This window comes from Lethenteron reissneri, chromosome 34 (genome assembly GCF_015708825.2).
Source record: "Lethenteron reissneri isolate LAM-NWPU_2019-01 chromosome 34, ASM1570882v1, whole genome shotgun sequence".
Lineage (NCBI taxonomy): Eukaryota > Metazoa > Chordata > Hyperoartia > Petromyzontiformes > Petromyzontidae > Lethenteron > Lethenteron reissneri.
Window position 1 is genome coordinate 5,670,028 of NC_083812.1, and position 22,690 is coordinate 5,692,717.

The 22,690-nt window shown below is 51.6% G+C and overlaps 1 protein-coding gene across 2 annotated transcripts in view; it reads left to right on the forward strand.

The window, feature by feature from the left end:
* Window positions 1-22,690, forward strand: part of NRAP (nebulin related anchoring protein) — a 51,736-nt gene that overhangs the window by 21,075 nt on the left and 7,971 nt on the right. Inside the window, exons 15-46 of one of the 2 annotated variants that reach the window (XM_061565098.1) lie at window positions 381-485; window positions 915-1,022; window positions 1,145-1,252; window positions 1,596-1,793; window positions 1,926-2,030; window positions 2,343-2,441; window positions 3,222-3,326; window positions 4,100-4,207; window positions 4,335-4,442; window positions 6,139-6,336; window positions 6,718-6,822; window positions 7,566-7,664; window positions 8,708-8,812; window positions 9,344-9,451; window positions 9,589-9,696; window positions 10,597-10,794; window positions 11,162-11,266; window positions 11,913-12,011; window positions 12,205-12,309; window positions 12,457-12,564; window positions 12,693-12,800; window positions 13,487-13,684; window positions 14,164-14,268; window positions 14,672-14,770; window positions 15,311-15,415; window positions 16,293-16,400; window positions 17,431-17,541; window positions 18,009-18,206; window positions 19,029-19,133; window positions 20,286-20,384; window positions 21,044-21,148; window positions 21,784-21,891. In XM_061565098.1, the coding sequence (XP_061421082.1) occupies window positions 381-485; window positions 915-1,022; window positions 1,145-1,252; window positions 1,596-1,793; window positions 1,926-2,030; window positions 2,343-2,441; window positions 3,222-3,326; window positions 4,100-4,207; window positions 4,335-4,442; window positions 6,139-6,336; window positions 6,718-6,822; window positions 7,566-7,664; window positions 8,708-8,812; window positions 9,344-9,451; window positions 9,589-9,696; window positions 10,597-10,794; window positions 11,162-11,266; window positions 11,913-12,011; window positions 12,205-12,309; window positions 12,457-12,564; window positions 12,693-12,800; window positions 13,487-13,684; window positions 14,164-14,268; window positions 14,672-14,770; window positions 15,311-15,415; window positions 16,293-16,400; window positions 17,431-17,541; window positions 18,009-18,206; window positions 19,029-19,133; window positions 20,286-20,384; window positions 21,044-21,148; window positions 21,784-21,891 (3,831 nt within the window). The remainder of the gene's footprint in view (window positions 1-380; window positions 486-914; window positions 1,023-1,144; window positions 1,253-1,595; window positions 1,794-1,925; window positions 2,031-2,342; window positions 2,442-3,221; window positions 3,327-4,099; window positions 4,208-4,334; window positions 4,443-6,138; window positions 6,337-6,717; window positions 6,823-7,565; window positions 7,665-8,707; window positions 8,813-9,343; window positions 9,452-9,588; window positions 9,697-10,596; window positions 10,795-11,161; window positions 11,267-11,912; window positions 12,012-12,204; window positions 12,310-12,456; window positions 12,565-12,692; window positions 12,801-13,486; window positions 13,685-14,163; window positions 14,269-14,671; window positions 14,771-15,310; window positions 15,416-16,292; window positions 16,401-17,430; window positions 17,542-18,008; window positions 18,207-19,028; window positions 19,134-20,285; window positions 20,385-21,043; window positions 21,149-21,783; window positions 21,892-22,690) is intronic. The other variant, XM_061565099.1, reaches the window with a different exon arrangement.

Below are 22,690 nucleotides of genomic sequence, written 5' to 3' on the forward strand. Positions count from 1 at the left end.
AGCCGTATAGCGCAGTACCTGCTAAAATATTTTTTAAAAATTGCTTAAGTTTTGAAGTCCGGGAAGAACGTTCAGATCGTCGAGGATGCGGCGAGAGCATTCGTAACCGCACCGCTGCGTAGGCCGTCGCGGTTCGTGCCGCGATGGGTTTTCCGGGTCGTGCCGCGCGTCGTTGGGTGCACTGTCCGAAGTGCCGCTTCTCGCGGCCGGCAGCTACTTCAGCAACTGCTCCAGGAACTCCTGAAAAAGGCCCACTTCTGCACGCGGAGCGAAACGTCGGCCAACGTTGCCGAACGACGCGCGGCGCAGCCCGCAGAAGCGCTGCATTTCTCACGTCGTCGCCTCGTTCCCCCCCCCCACCCCCCCGCGGCATTCCGCAGATGAACTACCGGGCCGACTACGAGAAGAACAAGACGCGCTTCACCATCACGCAGGACAACCCGCAGATGGAGCACGCCAAGGCGAGCGGAGACCTCCTCAGCGACGTGAGTGCTCGTTACCTCGGCGTCGGCTCGTGTGTGCGTACGTACATTCGTGCGTTGAGCGATTTTTGCACCGTACGTAGCCAACCGTGCTAAGCGGAGGTGTTCGTGGGAACGTAAGAATGTACGCATGTATTTTGAACTTCTTTCGCACTGTACGTAGCCAACCGTGCTAATTGGAGGTGCGGGGGGAAGGATAACAAACTAAATACAAAAGCAGTTCTAAAGAAATGAGTTTTCAATCTAGATTTTAAAAAATGCAAGCTCAAGTGGCTTCCTAATATCGGAAGAGTGTTCAGACTCCCGCCGAAGTGCATTTGCAGACATTGGTGTGAGTAGGTGTTGTGTGTCGTGTCTGTTTTTCCGTTTCTGCTGCTTCGTGGAACCTGGAATCATGATGGATGCCTCCCACGCCGCGGTTGCCTTCACCAGATCAAGTACCACGAGCAGTGGCAGAAGACCAAGGGCAAGGGCTTTGAGATGAAGATGGACGACATCTCGCTCCTGGCCGCTCGTGCCTCCGGCGCGTTGGCGAGCGACGTGAGTTTCTCCCGCGACTCGGCTCCCCCCCCCCCCGGCTTCCCGCGTTACGACGGCTACCGTCGACCGTGGCAGCGTGGCGGAGGTTCGCGGCTGACGTGCCGGATGTTTCGTGCGCGCAGATTAAGTACCGGGAGGCTTACGAGAAGACCAAAGGCCGATCCGTGGGATCGTCCGAGTACGACACCAAAACCCTGCACTCCATGCATGCCGGCAAGCTGATGAACGAGGTGAGGAGTGCGCACGGTCAGGTTTTAAGTGCTATGAAGGGTCATTGTCTGTCGCCTATTACCGTATATATACTTTTTCTGTTTAAGGCCACATTGTTTTTGACGAATGCGTTGTGTCTGCCCGGAGTGGTTTAAAATATGTTTCTTTGCACCAGATCTCACTTCCAACCAACGTGACCCATTCCAGTTATTCGTCGATCGAGAACACCATTTTCTTTCTCATATGCATCCATTGCCTGTAAGTGAATGTAGCCGAATGGGTCTGTGCGGCAGTGTGAGTGTTACTTATCCCATTCCAATCTTCCCTGGACTCTCCCTGCCCTCCCCCCCACGGTCCCCGCAGCGCGAGTACAAGAAGGGCTTCGAGGAGGCCAAGGGGCGGCTGCACATGCCCATGGACATGCTGCAGATGCAGCATGCGCAGAAGGCGCAGAGCCTGGCCAGTGACAGGGACTACCGCACGCTGCTGCACCGCTACACCGCGCTGCCCTCTGACCTCAAGGTGGAGTGGGCCAAGAAGGCCCACCAGCTGCAGAGCAATGTGAGTGAGCGACCCGCCTGGCTCGTGCTCGCTTGCTCGGCCTCGGCCCTCCAGCCAGAGCCACCCTTGTCGCTGACGGTCACTGTGTGCGTGTGCACGTGTGTACGTGTGTGTGCGCGTGTGTCCGCACAGATGGATTACAGGGCGGATCTGACGTGGATGAGGGGTGTGGGCTGGGGGGCTGAGGGTAGCCTCAACATGGAGCAGGCCAAGAAGGCCGGGGACATCCTGAGCGAGGTGGGCCTCAATGATGTCCACGATCTCATCACAAACTTCCACGAGCACCCATGTTAAGATTGCGTGAATAAAACCAGAATCTTGCAGCCTATTAGGAATGACTGTGTGCATCTAACCCGTGTTTGTGTGCATGTGTACGTTTATGCGTACATCTCGGTCGGTTCGCCCACAACACATGGGGTCTGTCGGGTGACCTCCTGCTAGTGGCCTCAAAGTGCACATAGCCTGGCACAATCGCTGCGGTGATGTCACCTTCACTCAGTGGTGAATGGCGGCTGCTACTGCTGTTGTTGATGTTGTTTGTGCGATCAGCCCAAGTACCGCCAGCGCGTGGACCAGCTCAAGTTCACCAGCGTGTCGCAGACTCCAGAGATGGCGCAGGCCCGGATCAACGCCCACCAGCTCAGCAACGTACGGATCACTTGAGTTGATCAAACTCTTTCTGTTTAGCTCATAAGAAACCGCACCAGTGCCACTTTATCCTAGCAGCAAAAGTAGCACATGCTACGGGCCTCGCAATTTTCAAGGGCCCCGCGCTAAATGCTTTAAAGCTATCAATTCCAGTTCAGTGATTCTGCACTTGCTCTATTACTATAGTACTATACTGCCTTCAACTTTTACGAACGACTGGGTGTTTAAGGTTAGCGATTTGTCGTATTATCTGAATGTATAGTAAATAAAAAAGTACAATTACTTTACTATGCAAGTAAAAAATGTGTGTTTTAATATTTACGTGTTTTATTTTTACTTAGGGCTGCTTAATAACATATGCTACAGGCCCCACACTAGCTTAATCCGGCACTGAACCACATCAGCCAGGAAAATGTGTGCGGGGCAGAAACACGATGGTAATTATTAAAAAAAACGTTGGATCTGAAGAGCACAACAAAAAGTCTCGGCATCCTTTGCGCATCAAGATTAGAGGGACATTATTATATCCAGCTCGCGGCCGTTCACGGACTGTGCAGGATATATGCTAGAATGGTGTTGTCATCTCAACAAATTATGCATGGCAGCATCGCTGTTGTGCTTTCATAGCCTCAAAACTTTTTGGCAGAATTGTTTTCATCGCATTCATATTAATCAAACGTGTATGTTTGATTATATAAATAGTAAAAACAAAAAAACGCGCAGAACCCTCGAGCTGTTGCGAGTGTGTCTTTGCTCACACCGTGTCTCCCGAATGTGCAGACGAGCTACCGCTCTCAGTACGAGCAGAACAAGTCTCGCTACACCCTGACGCACGACACCCCTGAGCTGCTGCAGGCCAAAGCCAACGCCAGCACCTTCAGCGACGTAAGACACCGGACGGCCGTCGCGCGGCAACGATTTAAAAAGTTTCGACGGTGAAACGATCCTTGAACAACAAAAAACCTAATCAGTCTCACCGTCATCACCTTCATTAATTACACTGGTCAAAACACTTTTTCTGGCATAAGATATTCCAACGGTTTCAAGGTAATTTTGGGGTGCTGATTCCAAATCTGGCATCAGTTTTTGTCTATCTCATCATGAGATATCAAATATTGCATTTTCAATAAAAACTGCAGAAGAAAATATTAAATAAATGTGGATATCTACATAAAATGACATTATAAACACACTATCCTAAAAATACAGCACCATATTTTAACACTAAAGCAGTCACTGACTCGCAACAACTTGCAATCATAAGTGACAGAGTTAATTTCGGGTAAAATCAATGAAAATGGGGTATGCCGATAGCATAAAAATGAGATGTGATAGAGCAAATCTGAGATCAGATTTGGAATCAGCACCCTGAAATTAGTCTAAAACAGCTGCAAAAGTCCAGGCCAGAAATTTTTTTTTTTGTTGACCAGTGTTATATACGCTTCTTGGAAATAACATCGATCACCGTGTTTGTGACAATTCAGGCTTTGTTGTTTTGCTGCGTGGCTATACATTTCTCCTTTTACATCCTAACCGACTCCCAAGACACTAGGGCTTGAACCTTTTTTTTTAAACCCTCACACAGTTTCGTTCGGGAACGTTCGAACGGTTGCCGTCGTTTATGACTGGTGCCTCTACGCCGTGTTTGCCTTCACCAGCTCAAGTACCACGAGCAGTGGGAGAAGACCAAGGGCAAGGGCTTTGAGATGAAGATGGACGACATCTCGCTCATCGCCGCTCGCGCCTCCGGGGTGTTGGCGAGCGACGTGAGTCTCTCTCGCGATTCGGCTCCCCCCCCCCCCCCCCCGTCTTCCCGCGTAGCGACGGCTACCGTCGACCGTGGCAGCGTGGCGGAGGCCCGCGGCTGATGTGCCGGATGTTCCGTGCGCGCAGATTAAGTACCGGGAGGCTTACGAGAAGACCAAAGGCCGATCCGTGGGATCGTCCGAGTACGACACCAAAACCCTGCACTCCATGCACGCCGGCAGGCTGATGAACGAGGTGAGGAGTGCGCACGGTCTGGGGTAAAAATTACACCTTGAAAAAAAATATTTAACAAAGAATATAATAGGTTCTTTAGCCATTCAGCGGGGCTGGTTGTGAGCCGGTAAATTGCTTAGGAATGGCGTGACAATACTTGTGCGTACATGGTCAGCCTCGTGCCACCTCTGCTCTTTCGTGCGGCGCGCTGCGCAGAGGACCAACCGATTTTGGGAACAGCAACAGAAGTTCTAAATCGATGTCCACGTTCTTTAGCCGTCCAGCGGGACTGGTTGTCACCTGCAGGATCGCTTTGGTGCTGCCGCTAAATCAGCGTTCTTCATTGCAACGCCCGCGGGGCCACCGGCGGCCTTAAGTGCGGCCCCTGACGTGCCCCCCCCCCCCCCCCCCCGACAATACACAACGAGTGACAAACACCCCCTATCATAAGCATCATCGTTCAGTCAAATCCCAATGGTTATCAAATGCGTGGGGGCCCTCGCACGCTGATGATGTCTTATCGGCGAAAGTGGCGGCCCCCCTCCACCTCTGAAAATGTGTGAAGAGCCACTGCTGCTAATTGTTCGCAATGAGCGGCGGGTGAACCCATGTGCTCCGGCGTTTGCTCCGTTCTGCGGCCGCAGTTGGCGTTGCCCCTGCTTCACGAGCTGTCTGTCATGACGTGAAATGAAGCAATCGACCTCAACTCAGGACCCCCTTCCCAGAGAGGGTTTTGAGTCTAGACGAAGTTCTGCTGGGTCAAGGGCTTTATTATTATAATAGGGTTTTCCCCTTTTTTCTGGCAACAAAACTGACACCTTTTGCAAGGAATCATGCTTACATTAACCACAATACTTGCAGTCAAATGCAAACAAAAAACAATACTCTGATAATTTATGCATTGTCTTTGAAACTGATTGGTCCACACCAGAGACAGCTTTCTTTAGAGCCTAGTCTCATATGGTGTTCGACCAGATGATGCCAAAAGGCGCACACAAGAAAGGGGAAAAACCCTATTAGTATATTTTGGTACTGGCAAAGGATGTCACATGATATATGGCATTATTATTATTACCTGTGCAGTCTTCAGTCTCGTCGTAGTATTGCGTGGTGTGGATATCCGAGCTCATCTGGATCTCGGCAACAAAAACTAAAACTACACGATGACATCCCAATGACAGTGACAGCTTATCTCTTTTTAATTGAACAACAGCAGTTTTGTGATGCGGTGTTCACGTAGCGGCACACAAAGCAAATAATAGTAACTCAATGTGTTCGTTTTAACACGTAGCAGGCTATCGCGACCAATGTTACTCTCAATAAAGGTTTTTGGGTTAGATCGCGTAAGTATAAATTTGTCGAAACCCTCCACCACCCGACACGGCCAATCAGTAAGGGATTTGTCACGTAAACAAAACGCCAATTAGTTACTACTCCAGCCCATCAGTGTGTTGAAGAGTGAATCCACAACATTTACAATTTGAGTTCCGTGACGTTTCGCTGGTAATTACATCCAGCATCATCGTCAACATCACTGCTCTGAAGAGGAAACAATATACAGAGTAGGCGGTGTTTCTTCAAGATTATGTTTGACCTTCTGCACTGTGGGATGATGCCCGGTTGATTCACATGCAATAAGGGTTTCGAGTGATTTATCTCAGCACTATGATCTCATTGTTGAGCACTCCTGATGTGGCTCCCACCACCGTCCCCGCAGCGCGAGTACAAGAAGGGCTTCGAGGAGGCCAAGGGGCGGCTGCACATGCCCATGGACATGCTGCAGATGCAGCATGCGCAGAAGGCGCAGAGCCTGGCCAGTGACAGGGACTACCGCACGCTGCTGCACCACTACACCGCGCTGCCCTCTGACCTCAACGTGGAGTGGGCCAAGAAGGCCCACCAGCTGCAGAGCAATGTGAGTGAGCGACCCGTGCCCGCCTGGCTCGTGCTCGCTTGCTTGGCCTCTAGCCTCCATCCTGTATTCCGTTCGCAATGCGTGCATGTGTACGTGAGCGGTAGCGCAACAGTTAGCGCGCTGCGCTACTATCTGGGTGAGTTTGATTCCCACTCACGGCCAACACCGGTGACGATTATCTGAATTGGTCCTGTGCCTCCACCTAGATTCACTCAGCCTCAAATGAGTACCCGGTGCGGTGTTTAAACATCTGGGGAGACAAAGGCGGTGGGGGGGCGTGGTGCTGGCCACCCACCTTCTCGTGTGCCGTGACAGCACTTTCTCCAACAGTCTGTTTAGGCTACACGGGGAATCTTTGTCTTTGTGTGTGTATCCGCACAGATGGATTACAGGGCGGACCTGACATGGATGAGGGGCGTGGGCTGGGGGGCGGAGGGCAGCCTCAACATGGAGCAGGCCAAGAAGGCCGGGGACATCCTGAGCGAGGTGGGGCAACGCCGACCTCATAACTTTTTTTTTCACTTGCTGATTGGGTCTGTGATGTGGGGATTCCTCGGAGTGTCACCAACGCCTCTGTGTCTTCCATTGACGTTGTTCTGCAAATCTCATCAACTCCTTTGTCATCGCCTGTGCTCTTCTCTGTGCATTGCGTGCTCATCGATGAGCACGGTGGGACGGTTGTTGTTTTTTTTGTTGCAGGATGATTAGAAAAACTCCTGTTTAGATTCTTAGCCTTGCACGTATGTTGTACTTTTTTCGCACCGTACGTAGCTAAGCGTGCTAATCGGAGGTGCGGGAAAAAAGCAACACAGCTGGCAAGAAGTAACTGATTCTGCTCTAGGCTTCCCGTAGGTTGACTCAGCCTTAAATGCGCGGCTGATGCAGTGTGTAAACATCAGGACTGCAAAGGCAAACCTGGTCGGGCGTCGTGATGGTAACGCGACCTCCTCGCGTTAAGCGATGGCCTTGATGAGAGTTCATTGATGGCAATGCATTTTGTTGTTGTCTTGTTTGTTGTTGTAATTTGCTGACCCGCCCCTCCTGGACACCTGTGAAAAAGAGCTTCATAGCCCATCGGATACCTCCAGTCTCCATAAATATCCCGATTCTGAATAGCGCCGACAGTTCCGTGTGGCGTCGCGGGGGGGGGGGGGGGGGTGGAGAAACTTTGTCCTTATCTTCGTCCGTGTTTTTGTTGTTGTTGTTGTTGTTTTCACGACGTCTCTCAGCCCAAGTACCGGCAACGGGCGAAAGACTTCAAGTTCACCAGCGTGTCGGAGACGCCGGAGATCGCGCAGGCCAGGATCAACGCGCGTCAGCTCAGTGACGTACGTGCTGGAAGAGGACGTTGATGAAGGGGCCGGCGGGGGTCAGAAGGGAGCAGGGAAATGTTATCCTCCGATTGCCTTTCGTCTACGTTGGGTCATCGGGCGCGAGCGACGACGGCTAATATTCCTGTTTAACCTTGCTGAGCAAGTCGAAACCGATTTAAAGCTTTCGTGACTGCAGGGATTCATCTTCTTGGTTCTTTCGGTAAAGTCACGTAGAAGGGAAATAAAATAATAAAATAAAACATAAAATACAATTCTCACGACGTTTCGGCCACAACGCAAGCAGCCGTCCTCAGGTGAAGAACAGGTCTGTCGGAAAGACAGCGTCTGAATGAACACCACCAAGTGGTGTCTTTCCGACAGACCTGTTCTTCACCTGTGGACGGCTGCTTGCATTGTGGCCGAAACGTCGTGAGAATTGTATTTTATAATGTTTTATTTTTATTATTTTATTATTTTCCTTCTACGTGACTTTACCGAAAGAACCAAGAAGAAGTCGAAACCGGTCAAAATTGGCCTACTTGATTTTCACGTTCGTTGATCTTTTTGTCCGCGCTGTGGATGCGATGAATAGTCCATTCCGAACGCTCTAAGAGCGGTGCGTCGGCCTGTGTTCGACGACGATCTGCGGATGGGAACATCACAGGAGCTGCTTCTGAAATCCTTCATCCTTACCGGCACTTTCACACCGGCATGACTCCCAAACTGATCATTTGAATTCTTACAGCCAAGAGTTAAACACGTGGATAAAAAAAAAATCAAGTCTTCCATCCAGTCATAGACGACCAAGCTGAGACCATCAACTTCCTACACTTGAGAATCTGTTTTGATCACGGCAGCTGCTGGGATTCACACCCAGGATGTCAGTGGTGCAAGTTCAGGGCTATGCCACCTTGCCACCTCTAGGGATTGCCTCCTTCAATCAATGCGGGTGCCAAACGTTGCTTCAGAATGCCCATAGTCGGAAAGGACCGTCTTGTCAGAACAAAAAAAGTAGTGCGTATGCGCCCTCGTTCACTGTCCATCTGCTGTGTGTGCAGACGAACTACCGCTCTCAGTACGAGCAGAACAAGTCTCACTACACCCTGACGCACGACACCCCAGACCTGCTGCAGGCCAAAGCCAACGCCAGCACCTTCAGCGACGTGAGTTCCGCGTCGCGTTCTAGAGAAAGCACAACACGCGATTCGTTTTCGTTCACGTTGGATTAAAACGCACCTTGAATAACAGGTGCGCCGAGTTGTTTCGCCAGTTCAGGAAACGTGATCACAATATATCCCCTTGTCTGCGAAAGCGCATTGGTCAGTCTCCAACAGGTGGGAAAGGAAAAGGAAGCTGGGGTGGGGATGAGGGTTGGTGGGAATCAAACGACGTCAACTGGTGGAACAACCTCGAGCCAACCCGGTCGGTGTCAAAGGGGTTAATTGGCCGGTCCAGGTTCGGATCTGGGGAGTAGAGACAGAGCGGCCACGGTATCTCTTCCAGGGTGACAGCCGCCGCAATTATATTGGCAGTGAAGTGTTTCGCAGCTCATGTCGCTGCTGAGTGAAAGTTTCGTTCGGAGGAAGTGTGTGCCGTGCCTTTCACATTGTACGCACGTTTAACTTCTATATAGCCAACCGTGCTAATCGGAGGTGCGCTCTGCTTACTTGCGTGCGCTCACCTCTCACCCGCAGCTCAAGTACCGTGAGCAGTGGGAGAAGACCAAGGGCAAGGGCTTTGAGATGAAGATGGACGACATCTCGCTCCTGGCCGCTCGCGCCTCTGGGGTGTTGGCGAGCGATGTGAGTTTCTCCCGCGACTCGGTTCCCGCCCCCCCCCCCCCCCCCCCCCCCGGCTTCCCGCGTAGCGACGGCTACCGTCGACCGTGGCAGCGTGGCGGAGGCCCGCGGCTGACGTGCCGGATGTTCCGTGCGCGCAGATTAAGTACCGGGAGGCTTACGAGAAGACCAAAGGCCGATCCGTGGGATCGTCCGAGTACGACACCAAAACCCTGCACTCCATGCACGCCGGCAGGCTGATGAACGAGGTGAGGAGTGCGCACGGTCTGGGGTAGAAATTACTCCTTGAAAAAAGAAAATGTGCGCTCGTTGAACTTACGCATATTTAATAAAGAATATAATAGGTTCCTTAGCCATTCAGCGGGGCTGGCTGTGAGCTGGTAAATTGTTTAGGAATGGCGTGACAATATTTGTGCGTACATGGTCAGCCTCGTGCCACCTCTGCTCACGCTTCAGCGCCGTTCAGATTGCCGTCCTCGGCTATGCTCTGGGTTTTCCGTAAATAGTCTCTTGAGTTGCTTCGTTTCCTGTTCACCCGACTGAACTCAACACCTTAAAGGAAGAATAAAGAGAACATACTCATCATATGGCTGTCACTCATGCATTCAATCCATTCAACATAATTTACTGTCACCAACTTCGCTTTGACCGAATTCACGCATCATCACAGATTTGCCCCCATTGCTTACTCTCATCTATTTCATTCACCTCATCACCGCCATTACATTTTTTATTCTCTGTAAAGCGCCTTGGTTAAGGCGCAATCTAAATTTTGTTTCGGTAGGATAAGATTCACAAGTTCGAGACGCCATCACAAAAAACTGGATATTCATTTTTTAATTACCACCTCTGCTACCTACAAAATATCTCATTGAATATTTTCCTCTATGAAGGTGTGGGAATTTGCAAAAGCGTAAGGCAAGGATATTTCGTTTACTTGAAGGAATATCAAAAGTATTCCATAATATCCCTTCTCGGGGACACTCGAAACACACACAGGGTGACTCACGGCTCTGCGAGAGTTCCGTACGGCGACTTCGTCTCATCACACGACGCAGACAGCAAAATTGGACTGCCATTTGGAAAATAATTTTTTAGAATATATTTAATTTTTCACTCATGCCCCACCCCCCGCACCGTCCCCACAGCGCGAGTACAAGAAGGGCTTCGAGGAGGCCAAGGGGCGGCTGCACATGCCCATGGACATGCTGCAGATGCAGCATGCGCAGAAGGCGCAGAGCCTGGCCAGTGACAGGGACTACCGCACGCTGCTGCACAACTACACCGCGCTGCCCTCTGACCTCAAGGTGGAGTGGGCCAAGAAGGCCCACCAGCTGCAGAGCGACGTGAGTGAGCGACCCGCCTGGCTCGTGCTCGCTTGCTTGGCCTCAGCCCTCCAGCCAGAGCCACCCTTGTCGCTGACGGTCACTGTGTGTGTTTGTGTATGTGTACGCGAGTGTGCGCGTGTCTCTCTGTGGGAAGTGGCGGCATAGTAGTTAGTGCGCTGCGCTATGGCCAACACCGGTGACGATGATCTGAACCGGTCCTGGGCCTCCCCTAGGTCGCCACTGGGGGGACAAGGGCAGCCTGGCGTGGTGCTGGCCACCCACCCCTTCGTATGCCGTGCCGGCCTTCATAGGTGCTCGCTCGCAGCACTTGCCCCAAGAGTTAACGCTACACGGGGAATCTTTGCCTTTGTGTGTCTCCGCACAGACGGATTACAGGGCGGACCTGACGTGGATGAGGGGCGTGGGCTGGGGGGCGGAGGGCAGCCTCAACATGGAGCAGGCCAAGAAGGCCGGGGACATCCTGAGCGAGGTGAGGATCGGTGACGTCGAGGGCCTCGTCACAAACCACTCCGGCACCAGTACGAGATCGTCTTTTAGAATCTACCACCGTGTGCGGCGTCTCAGGAGTAACCGGTTCAGCACTTCTACCTGGGATGTGGTCGCGTGGTAGCGTGCTTGCTGCTTGTTAAACAGCCTCATGGTAAAAAGAAAAATCAATGTTAAGAAATAAATCAATTGCAACGCAGCCTCGCTGTTAGAACCCCATGGCCGCCCTGGTTAATACTGCAGGTGCATTAATCACAATGGACGTTAAAGGTTCCCGTGACGCTATTCGAAAAAGTAGGCCATCCGTGCCGATGTAGTAGTTCACATTTTGATAAATTCACTGACGCATTACATAATCGGGAAGCTGCAAAGCAACATCGCTTGCATACTTTGCCGGCTAATGCCCACTTGCAGGCCGAGGCTGCGTTCCCCTTGTGCTGCGCAGGACAGCTGCCACTGGGGGTCCTCTTAACTTGATTGTAGCAGGGGATTGGAATGGTCGAGATGAAGATGTTATGCATTTAGTCACTTTGAGTTCCTGGGGCATTTAAGAACCCTATGAATGGGAATCCTTAAATCTTTAACCGCGCTCTGTGCTTGTGTGTGCGTCTGTGTGTGTGTACGTTCAGCCCAAGTACCGCCAGCGCGTGGACCAGCTCAAGTTCACCAGCGTGTCGCAGACTCCAGAGATGGCGCAGGCCCGGATCAACGCCCACCAGCTCAGCGACGTACGGGAGACCCACGCACCGCCGCTCACTCAAGCAGAGGATAGCCACCGTTCTACTTGAATTTCGCACCAAGAGTATAAAAAAATGTTGCTGCAAATGTGCATGGCTTTTTTGTGTGTGTAAATGAACGTGTTTTGGACACTCTCCTGTGTTTGCGTATTTCTCCAACTCTGCGCTCTACCTGTCTGTGCAGACGAGCTACCGCTCTCAGTACGAGCAGAACAAGTCTCACTACACCCTGACGCACGACACCCCAGACCTGCTGCAGGCCAAAGCCAACGCCAGTGCGTTCAGCGACGTGAGTTCAACGGCCGTGACACAAAACAGATTACTTGGTTGCTTCTTTACACCTGGACACAATATTAGTGCTGAGGAGTCGTTCAGAGGACTCTTGACCCCGTGTCTGCTGTGTTCTTGACCCTTGCCTCGGCCGTTCCCGTTCCAGATCAAGTACCGCGAGCAGTGGGAGAAGACCAAGGGCAAGGGCTTTGAGATGAAGATGGACGACATCTCGCTCCTCGCCGCTCGTGCCTCCGGGGTGTTGGCGAGCGATGTGAGTTTCTCCCGCGACTCGGTTCCTGCCCCCCCCCCCCCCGGCTTCCCGCGTAGCGACGGCTACCGTCGACCGTGGCAGCGTGGCGGAGGCTCGCGGCTGACGTGCCGGATGTTCCGTGCGCGCAGATTAAGTACCGGGAGGCTTACGAGAAGACCAAAGGCCGATCCGTGGGATCGTCCGAGTACGACACCAAAACCCTGCACTCCATGCACGCCGGCAGGCTGATGAGCGAGGTGAGGAGTGCACACGGTCACGCTTTACATGCTATGAAGAAGGGTCATTGCTTGAAACCTCGCCTATTATAGTGTTCTTGATGAATGTCCGGAGTGTGGTTTAAAATATTATTATTTGCACCAGATCTCACTTCCAACCAATGTGACCCAATGGAAGTTATGAGTTGGTAGAGTCCATAGTTTCGTTTTATCACTTGCATCGTCGTCTCTGGATGAATATGGATACATCTGCACGTAGTCTTGAATTGGCTCAAATATTTAAATGCAGCAACTGCCTGTAACATGTTGAGACTCAGTGAGATTGGCTGATGGTGAACGATAAACTCAAGGCTTGAAAAGGCTCCTTTTAGAAACACATGGTTTAAGAGACATCGATGCATGCTGCTTATTTTCATTCCACATTCACATTAGCAGACGAAGTGAGTATAGCAACACAATACAAATATGACTCCCAAACGAAGTATTCCGTTTGTTTGCTTTTTAATCGCAGCAGAACAACTCGTTTTAACAACTCGTGCATTTTAACGTCACGAACGACACGAAGCAACTCGAGTCATCCGGGAGTAAATGTCGGAGCGGCGGTCACAGCTAAGGGACCATTTCCTCGCTCCACCTGTGTTGAATTAAACTTGCATCGTCCCTGGACTCTCTCTGCCCCCCCCCCCAACCCCGCGCCGTCCCCGCAGCGCGAGTACAAGAAGGGCTTCGAGGAGGCCAAGGGGCGGCTGCACATGCCCATGGACATGCTGCAGATGCAGCACGCGCAGAAGGCGCAGAGCCTGGCCAGTGACAGGGACTACCGCACGCTGCTGCACCGCTACACCGCGCTGCCCTCTGACCTCAACGTGGAGTGGGCCAAGAAGGCCCACCAGCTGCAGAGCGACGTGAGTGAGCGACCCGCGCCTCCGTGAGGAAATGTTAACTACCTTGCCCTGTACACAACCCATGACCCTCCTGGTATAGCGGAGGTCGTGGATTCGATCCCAACCCTGAAGCTCGCTGTATACTTGAAGTCATCATGATCTCCCCGTGGCCGCGTGGATCTTTCTCCGGGTCCTCCGGTTTTTCCCCTCCACATTCGAAATTAACGTGCGTTTTAAAGCTGTCACTTGTGGCCAGGTCGCTTCTGACAAACAGAGCTAAACAGCTCAGTGGGCCTCACCTCGTAAAATAAAAATCGTTTGTAGTTTCGTTTAGAGTGAGCGCCCCGCAGAGTTTGTGTCGCGTGGATTTACAACCCTTCATCGTGACGGCGTCACGTGGCCTGCGTCCACTCGGTGCTGCTCGAGCTGCTGGAGGGAGGCTCGGTGGCTCACGGCTGTGTGTGTTTGTTTGTGTTGTGTGTTGTTGTTGTTTGCGGTAGACCGAGTACCGCGCCGACCTGGCGTGGATGCGGGGAGTGAATTGGGCGGCCCAAGGCTCGGTGCACGTGGAGCAGGCGAAGCGTGCGGGCGAGCTCGTCAGTGACGTGAGAGCCCTCAACTCGCCCTCACAGTCACCCCCGACACTCACACAATCACTCCCACACTCACCCCCACGCTCACACAGTGACCCTCACAGCCACACTCATCCTCAAACTCACCCGAACGCTCACAGTCACACTCACCCTCGCAGACACTCCCTGCCACCATAAACACAAAAACGGACCCATAACTTCTCTCCACGTGAGTGGCCTCGCTCTCGTGAGCTCCTCTATCCCTGCATTTGCGGGGAAGATCCAGTGACCTCAGCGTCTGGGGACGACGGTTGCCACGAAATGTTCAACCCTCTACGAAATCTCGAGTGCCCCCCCCGGGACCTCCGCCGCGGTCACCTCGCGGCATTCGTTTGACGGCGCGCTCGCTCCTCTGTGCTCCTGTGCGGCTTTTCAGAAATCCTACCGGCAGCACCCGAACTCGATGAGGTTCACGTCAGTGTTGGACACTCCGGAGATGAACCAGGCCAAGATCAGCTACCAGCAAGCGGTCGATGTGAGTCTCTCCCTCTCTCTCTGGCCGCAGTCACGATGACGGTGACGGTGACGATTATTATCGTCATATGCATACGATCAAATCACTCACGGATCAGGAATTGGTCTGCTGTACAAACATGGCCCGAAATAAAGACAATGATCCCCCGTGCAGCCTTAATAGACTGTTGGGGAAAGTGCTGTAAGCGAGCACCTATGAAGGTCGTCAAGGCACATGAGGGGGTGAGTGGCCAACACCACGCCCCCCCCCCCGCTTTTGTCTCCCTAGTGGCGATGTTTACACACCACACCACGTATTCATTTGAGGCTGAGTCGACCTATGGGAGACCTATGACCGATTCGGACAATCGTCACTGGTTTTGGCCGTAAGCGGGAATCAAACTCTGGTCGCCGGCGTCGTAGTGCAACGAGCTAACCGTTTACACCGCCGCTACTCGCTACATCGCCACATGGCGAACAAGGCCCACACACCCACACAACCACCCACACTTCAATCCGAGTGTCCACCCTGACCGTGCGTGACACGTGCTGTCGCTGGCAGAGGCTGTACCGGGAGGACGGGGAGGCCGTCAAGCACGGCTACACGGGGCCTGCCGACCTGCCCGAGATGGCCCGCGCGCGCACCAATGCGCAGAACATCAGCGAGGTCCCCCTGCTGCTTCCAACATTCAACCTGCCCTTGCAAAGGACACAGATAACGATCCACCATAGACCCCCCCCCCCCCGCTCCCTCTACTTACTCCCTTACCTAAGCTCTTCTTACTCTTTGGTTCTTTCAGTAAAGTCTCGTCGGTGACTTTAAATTTTTTATATTTTATTTATTTATTTTCACCTACGTGACTTTACCGAAAGAACCGAAAGAACCAAAGAGTATGAATCCTTGCAGTCACGAAAACTTCAAATCCAGAATTTAGCTCTTCTTCCCTCATCTTCCACTTCCCACGTAAGAGGACAGGCACCCCGCTCGCAGCTCCCAGCGAGCCCAATCCCCTCCATCCTCTCAACTTACGAGCACAGAATTCGGGACTTGTGTCCGCAGAGTTTCGGGACCCCCCCCCCCCCTCCCGGCTCCACGTCGCGGTTTGTGCTCTGTGCTGAGCTCCTACTGAAATATGGAAACCATAAAAAAAAGATCTCCCATAGAGCCGCGACAGACTGTCGGGGGCGGGCGCTGTTGGCGCGTGTCACGACGAACATAACGACGAGCGGGATGACGAGCGGGATGACGAGTGGGATGAGGAGTGGGATGAGGAGTGGGATGAGGAGTGGGATGAGGAGTGGGATGAGGAGTGGGATGAGGAGTGGGATGAGGAGTGGGATGAGGAGTGGGATGAGGAGTGGGATGAGGAGTGGGATGACGAATGTGATGACGAGTGGGATGAGTGGGATGACGAGTGGGATGACGAGTGGGATGAGGAGCGGGATGACGAGTGGGATGACGAGTGTGACGAGGAGTTGGATGACGAGTGAGACGACGAGGAGCGTGACGAGCGTGTTGTGCCGGCGCTCCGTGCTGCGTGCAGAGCGGGTACCGGCGCTTGGGGCAGCAGAGCCGCGCCCGCGGCTACAACCTCCACCCCGACGCGATCCCCTTCCAGGCCGCCCGCGCCTCCCGCGAGATCATCAGCGACGTGAGTGTCCTCCTCCTCCGACGACGACGACGCGCCAGCGTGCACCCCGCTGCGCCTGGAACGTAGCCGCTTCTCTACGATCCCCTCGCTGCGGTGTGGCTGTATGGGGCTACGTCGTGACCGTCTACGTAGTGGAGCTGTGTCTGTGTGTACATTGGTGTAGTTGCGATATGGCTCCGTCTCAATCCTCCTGGTGGTGTGTACGCAAGCTGTGTCAGCATGTGCACCTCTACAGCTGTTGTGGGGAACGGTATTGCAGTGACTTTTGACTTGAAACTTTCGTGACTGCAGGAATTCATATTCTTTGGTTCTTTTGGTAAAGTCACGTAGATGGGATTTTAAAAAAAAAATACAAAAATGTAATAAAAAAACTAAAACTCACGACGTTTCGATTGCAACACATCTCCGCCTGATGACGATCGAAACGTCGTGAGTTTTCAGGTTTTTATAAATTTGTAATGTATTACTTTTATTATTTTGATTGAATTATCTTCTATCTACGTGACTTTAGCGAAAGAACCAAAGAATAGGTAGTGCAGTTGTTAGCACGCTGCGCTACGAACCTGGTGACCCAGGTTTGATTCCCACTCATTGGCAACACCAGTGACGCTTATTTGAACCGGTCCTGGGACCTCCCCGAGGTCGAGTATCTGGTGTGGCGTGCAAACATCGCCACTAGGGAGACAAAGACGGCCGGGCGTGGTGCTGGCCACCCACCCCGTCGTGTGCCGTGCCAGCCTTCATAGGTGCTTGCGAACAGCACTTGCCCCAACAGTCTGTAGAGGCTATACGGGGGATCTCTGTCTTCATCTTATAGCTCTAACACAGCAGTACGTGCATCTGTGTACACGTATTGCTGTTAGTCTGCTGTGGCTATATTTAATCAGCACTGGCGTGCAGTGCTACGATGCGGCTAATACATCAGCCCACTCGTGCGTACATTGCATGTACGTACGTTGAACCTCTTTCGCACCATACTTCGACAGGCGCGCTAATCGGAGCTGTGTGTGTACGCCCTCCTCGCGCACAGTACAAGTACAAGGAAGCGTTTGAGAAGCGCAAGGGCCACTATGTGGGAGCGTCGGCGAAGCAGAACCTCAACCTCCTGCACCTCCTGCAATCGTCACACCTGCAGAGCGACGTACGCACCGAGCAGGGAGCAAAACGAGGCGCACGCAACCGCCGGGACGACACCGAGGAGTTTGCGTCATCCGATATCTCACGCGGAAGGAAACGTGTGGCCAGGAGATGGCGGCACCGTGATGGGCTCAATCCACCTTTGTGGCGATTTTGAAATGTTAACTCCTGACATGCATGGAGAGTTTTTTTTCTTTCTCTCTGGGTACTCTGGTTTCCTCCGACTAGCCATGGACTCGTTGAATTCGAATTGGCCAAGCATGGCAACGAACGATTCTCCTAAAAGAGAGAGGTTTGAGGCTCCGTGAGGCTTTCTTGGATAAACAAATGGCAGTATTATTATTCATGATTATTTAGAGGGGAAAACGCGGGTGGTTAAGTCTCATCGTGGAACTCTGGTACCGTATCTCACTCCACGATACATTTTCATAGTCCCTGGACTCTCCCTCCCCCCCACCACCGTCCCCACAGCGCGAGTACAAGAAGGGCTTCGAGGAGGCCAAAGGGCGGCTGCACCTGCCCATGGACATGCTGCAGCTGCTGCACGCGCAGAAGGCGCAGAGCCTGGCCAGTGACAGGGACTACCGCACGCTGCTGCACAACTACACCGCGCTGCCCTCTGACCTCAAGGTGGAGTGGGCCAAGAAGGCCCACCAGCTGCAGAGCGACGTGAGTAACGGCGTTCTCCGAAAGCGCACGTGTAATGTTTTTTTTTCCGGGTCTTAAAAAGATCAAGGCGTCCTCATGGCTGGAGCCGTTGATGCCACCGTGCCTCGCCAACTCTTTATACCCTCTGCCAGATTCCGCAGCTGCAAAATATTAGTCTTGTCTTTTCCCCCAATTAAATCCCAATTGTGCCCTCGGTGCCAGGCAATCAGACAAAAGTATCCGAACGGGATATCTTGCAGAGCAGTGCCGCGTTTCATGATAGAGAAAGGCCCACGAAAGTGGATATCATAGAGTTACCTCTGAGGTCACCTTCAATTCTCGCTGCATCGCACGCTTTCAGATGCCCTGTTGTGGCCACTCTTCCTTCTGATATTAGGAAGCCACTGGAGCTTTGCACGTTTACATCTAGACTTAACTTCTTTTGCACCGTACATAGCCAACCATGCTAACTGGAGGTGCGGGGAAGGACACCAAAAACTAAACACATGAAGCAGCTCTAAAGAAATGAGTTTTTCACGTGTGATGGTTCTATGTTCCTTGACGAGATCATAAAGGCAATTTGGTTTATTTGTGGCTTGTGTGCAATGAGTGCGACCTGAAACAACGTATTCGTTCGGCAACCGGAAGCCAATCCATCTCGGCGAGCACTGCACGGGCATGGTCCGATCCTGCAGTACCCGTCACGACACGTGCCAGAGAATTTTGCACACGCTTCAGCTCGGTGATGTGTTTTTTTGCCAGACGTCCCGTAGAGTAGCCAGTTGCAATGAGAGTAGTGATTGCCGCGCGTCCTCACGGCTCGGCTCTGCTCGGTGGTGGCAGAACCTGTATCGCTCGGAGGGAGGGGCCCTGCGTGGCGTTGGGTGGACGCCGCTTGGATCCCTGCAGACCGCGTACGTGAAGCATGCGGGGGACATCATCAGCGAGGTGAGGCGCCCGCAACAAAATGGCAAACTCGCGATCCGCAAAATGAACGCAGCTGAGGTCGTTTGTTTTTTCTTCGGCCAGTAATTGTGTGTTTGTTTGTTAAACTGTGGGGAGCGGTAGTGTAGTGGTTAGCGGGCTGCGCTACGAACCGGTCTTGGGCTTCTCTTAGGTGGACTCAGCCTCAAATGAGTACCTGGTGCAGTGTGTAAAATCATCGTCATTGGGGAGACAAAGGCGGCCGGGCATTGTGTTTGCCACCCACTCCCTCATGTGCTATGCCGGCCTTCATAGGTGTTTGCTAACAGCACTTGTCTTTTTGTTTGTGTTAAACTGAGAAATTAGTGCCACATCATTATTATCATTATCATCTTCATCATCACTATCATCATCCTGCTCAATGCGCCCTGCCTAAGAATCAGATTCTTTATTTATGCAGGTGGAAGCAGTGAAGCTCTTTTTCACATATGTCCAGTAGGGGCAGGTCAGAAAGTTACAATCACAAACAATATGAAAAAAACGATAAGAGTGCAAAGTATAGAAAAGGTAAGTATATCACATTTATGAAATATCTACGTTAATTTTACCAGGTAAAGTCCACTAAGCCATTAGCTTCTTCTTCAGAAGTGACCTGGCCACGAATGATAGTTCAACGAGGTGGCTTATCATGTGCCAAATTTATCGCAGCCAAATATTTTTTAAACGCATGTTGATTCTAAATGTAGAGGGAAAAACCAGAGGACCCGGAGAAACATCAACGCGACCACGGGGAGAACTTGCAAACTCCAAATATACAGGCTTCAGGGTCGGGATCGAAGCCAAAACTTCCTGTATACCAGGCGAGGTAGTTAACATCTCGCCCTCGCCACCGTGTTGACCTGACCTGGAGAGCGAGCAACACGTGTAACGTAATGTTTGTTGGGTCGCGACGAGAGACGTCTAATTGAAGGGATCTCAGCTGCAATATTTATCAAATCATCACGATGATATCGATTTGTTGTGTGGAATGGTATTTATCTGTCTGTCGTCCCACATTTTTCTTGACGACCAAAAATCGGCACGCGGGGACCCCACGGGCACGGCCCGCCTTGGCGCAACCGCGCACGGCCACGGCGGCGATGCGACGCCGAGATTATCGTCTTTTTTTCGCCACAGAAAAAATACCGGCAGCACCCGGACGCCCTGAAGTTCACCATGGTGGCCGACTCTGTTGGGATCCTGCACGCCAAGAACGCGTACCTGCAGTCCAGCGAGGTGAGAGAGCCGCCAACGGACCGGTGGTGGCGAGCCGTTGAACGTTCTGTGGCCATTTTGGCCTTTCAGAATCAGAATCTTTATTTATATTGCAGAAGGAATCTGACGAGCTATGAAGCTCTTTTTCACAGATGTCCAGTCGGAGCAAGTAATAACAACAGACAATACAAAAAGCATCTGGAGGGAAACATAGATGAAAGATGATCAAGCCACTAAAAAGAAATAAAATTTCGATTTAAAGCTTTCGTGACTGCAGGGATTCATCTTCTTGGTTCTTTCGGTAAAGTCATGGAGAAGGGAAATAATAAAATAATACAAATAAACCATTATAAAATAACAAAATAACTATTTATTTATGTTTTATTATTATTATTTTATTATTCCCCTTCTATGTGACTTTACCGAAAGAACCAAGAAGATATATTAATACAAATTGCATCAGTACGTAAATTCCTGCCGATTTGTGAATACCAAGTGCAAAAGCTTGGGAAAGGCAGCAAAACAGTAACAAGAACAGTCCCAGATCACACCAATGCAACACACAGTCCCTCAAATTAAATTGCACTTGAAAATTGAACAAAATTGCCGGGGCAAGCCACGGTATGGAGGGTGTGAATGCGCAGCGATTCGTAGCGTGCGGTTGCTCTGCCCGTCCACAGCGGCGGTACCGGGAGGCTGGGATGAGCAGTCAGCACCAGTACACCCTGACCTCTGACCTGCCCGAGCACATTCAGGCCCGGATCAACACGCACAACCTGAGCGATGTAAGTGGCTCGCGATTTGCTCTGCAGGGTCTGGTTTCTTTACGTTGTTTTGAAGAAAATAAGCGGGGTTCTCGTCGTCTTGTGGCTCAAGACACTTTACACAAGGGTGGGGTTCTGCTCTGGGTGACACTGCTCTGCAGCAGAGTTTATAAACACAATTTATTATGATGGTTTTAACCATTCAGAAAAAAAACCCAACTCCCGCGAGAACGTCAATTATGATATATTCTGCAATTATTTGAGATTTAATTTGTTCAGGGGTGCCGCAGTGGTGAGATGTTATCTCCCTCACCTGGGATTCAGGAGGTCGTGGTTTCGATCCCGACCCTGACGCCTGCATATTTGGTCGTGTAGATTTTTCTTCACTTCCTCTGGTTTTTCCACGTGATAAGCCACTTCACTGAGCTTTCATTTGTGGCCAGGCCAGCTCAGTGGGCCGTCCCTGGTCAAAAAATAAAAAAATAGCGTCGTATAATCCCATGTGAGTGGGTTTAAAAAAAATTATATTAAATAAAAAAATTTCGGTATGGTCTCTGCTGCGGACACGGCGATGGGGCGGATTGTACGATGCATGTTGTAACGGTCCCGGACCCCCGCCACGTGCGTGTGAACTGTGTCTGCCGTGTGGCACTCAGACGCAGTACCGCGACCTGTGGAGGAAGTCGCGCTCGCTGGGCTACACGCTGCACGCCTACGACATCCCCTTCCAGGCGGCCAAGTCCTCGCAGGAGATCTCCAGCCAGGTGAGGCGAGGTGCACGCGTCTGTGCTGCAGTACTTCACTCATCTCAGTCACGCTTTCATTCATCTTCCCTTCCTGATCCAGTTCACTGGAACAAACTCCAACTGCACATTAAGATAATCGTCTCCACTGACCTGCTTCTCTTCCTCCCTTCAAACAAACTATCTCTCCTCCCCTGCCTATCCTACTGCTGTCCCCTGCCCCGGCCAAACAGCTACGACCAGGCCTACCCCAACCCCTGTCACTACCCCTACCCCAAATCCCTCCTTGACCACTCCCACCTTGTCCTGCTGTCACCATAATTACACCACAACTTGTAATAAACACACTCTCTATTTTAACCACTATCATCTAATGTACAATTTTATGATTATTTTAAAGCGCCTGGGACTAAGGCGCTATATAAATCCATGGAAGGAAAGATAAGATCTCTAGTTCACAGCGTTTTCCATGCATTTCAGTGTTTAAGGAGATTGGTTTTGTAGGGCATTTAAATGCCCCAGCAACTCGGAGCACTTCTTAACTCATGCTCTCATCTCAGCCATTCCGATGGCCTGTTGCAGTCTGGCCAATGTGGCAGCTGTCCCTTTGCGGCACAAGCTTCACGCAGCACCGGCCTGCATGTGGTCGCTGTGGGTTTCCTGAAAATTAAGTGCATTGTCTGCTTGACAATAACTATTGAGTTCTTGGTCAGCTCTAGCCATTAGTAGGAATTCGAATAAGTGAGTAATAATCCGTGCTAACTTAGTCATAATAATTCTACTGATTTGATTACTCCGCTAGTTACTGGGGGGGAGGTGG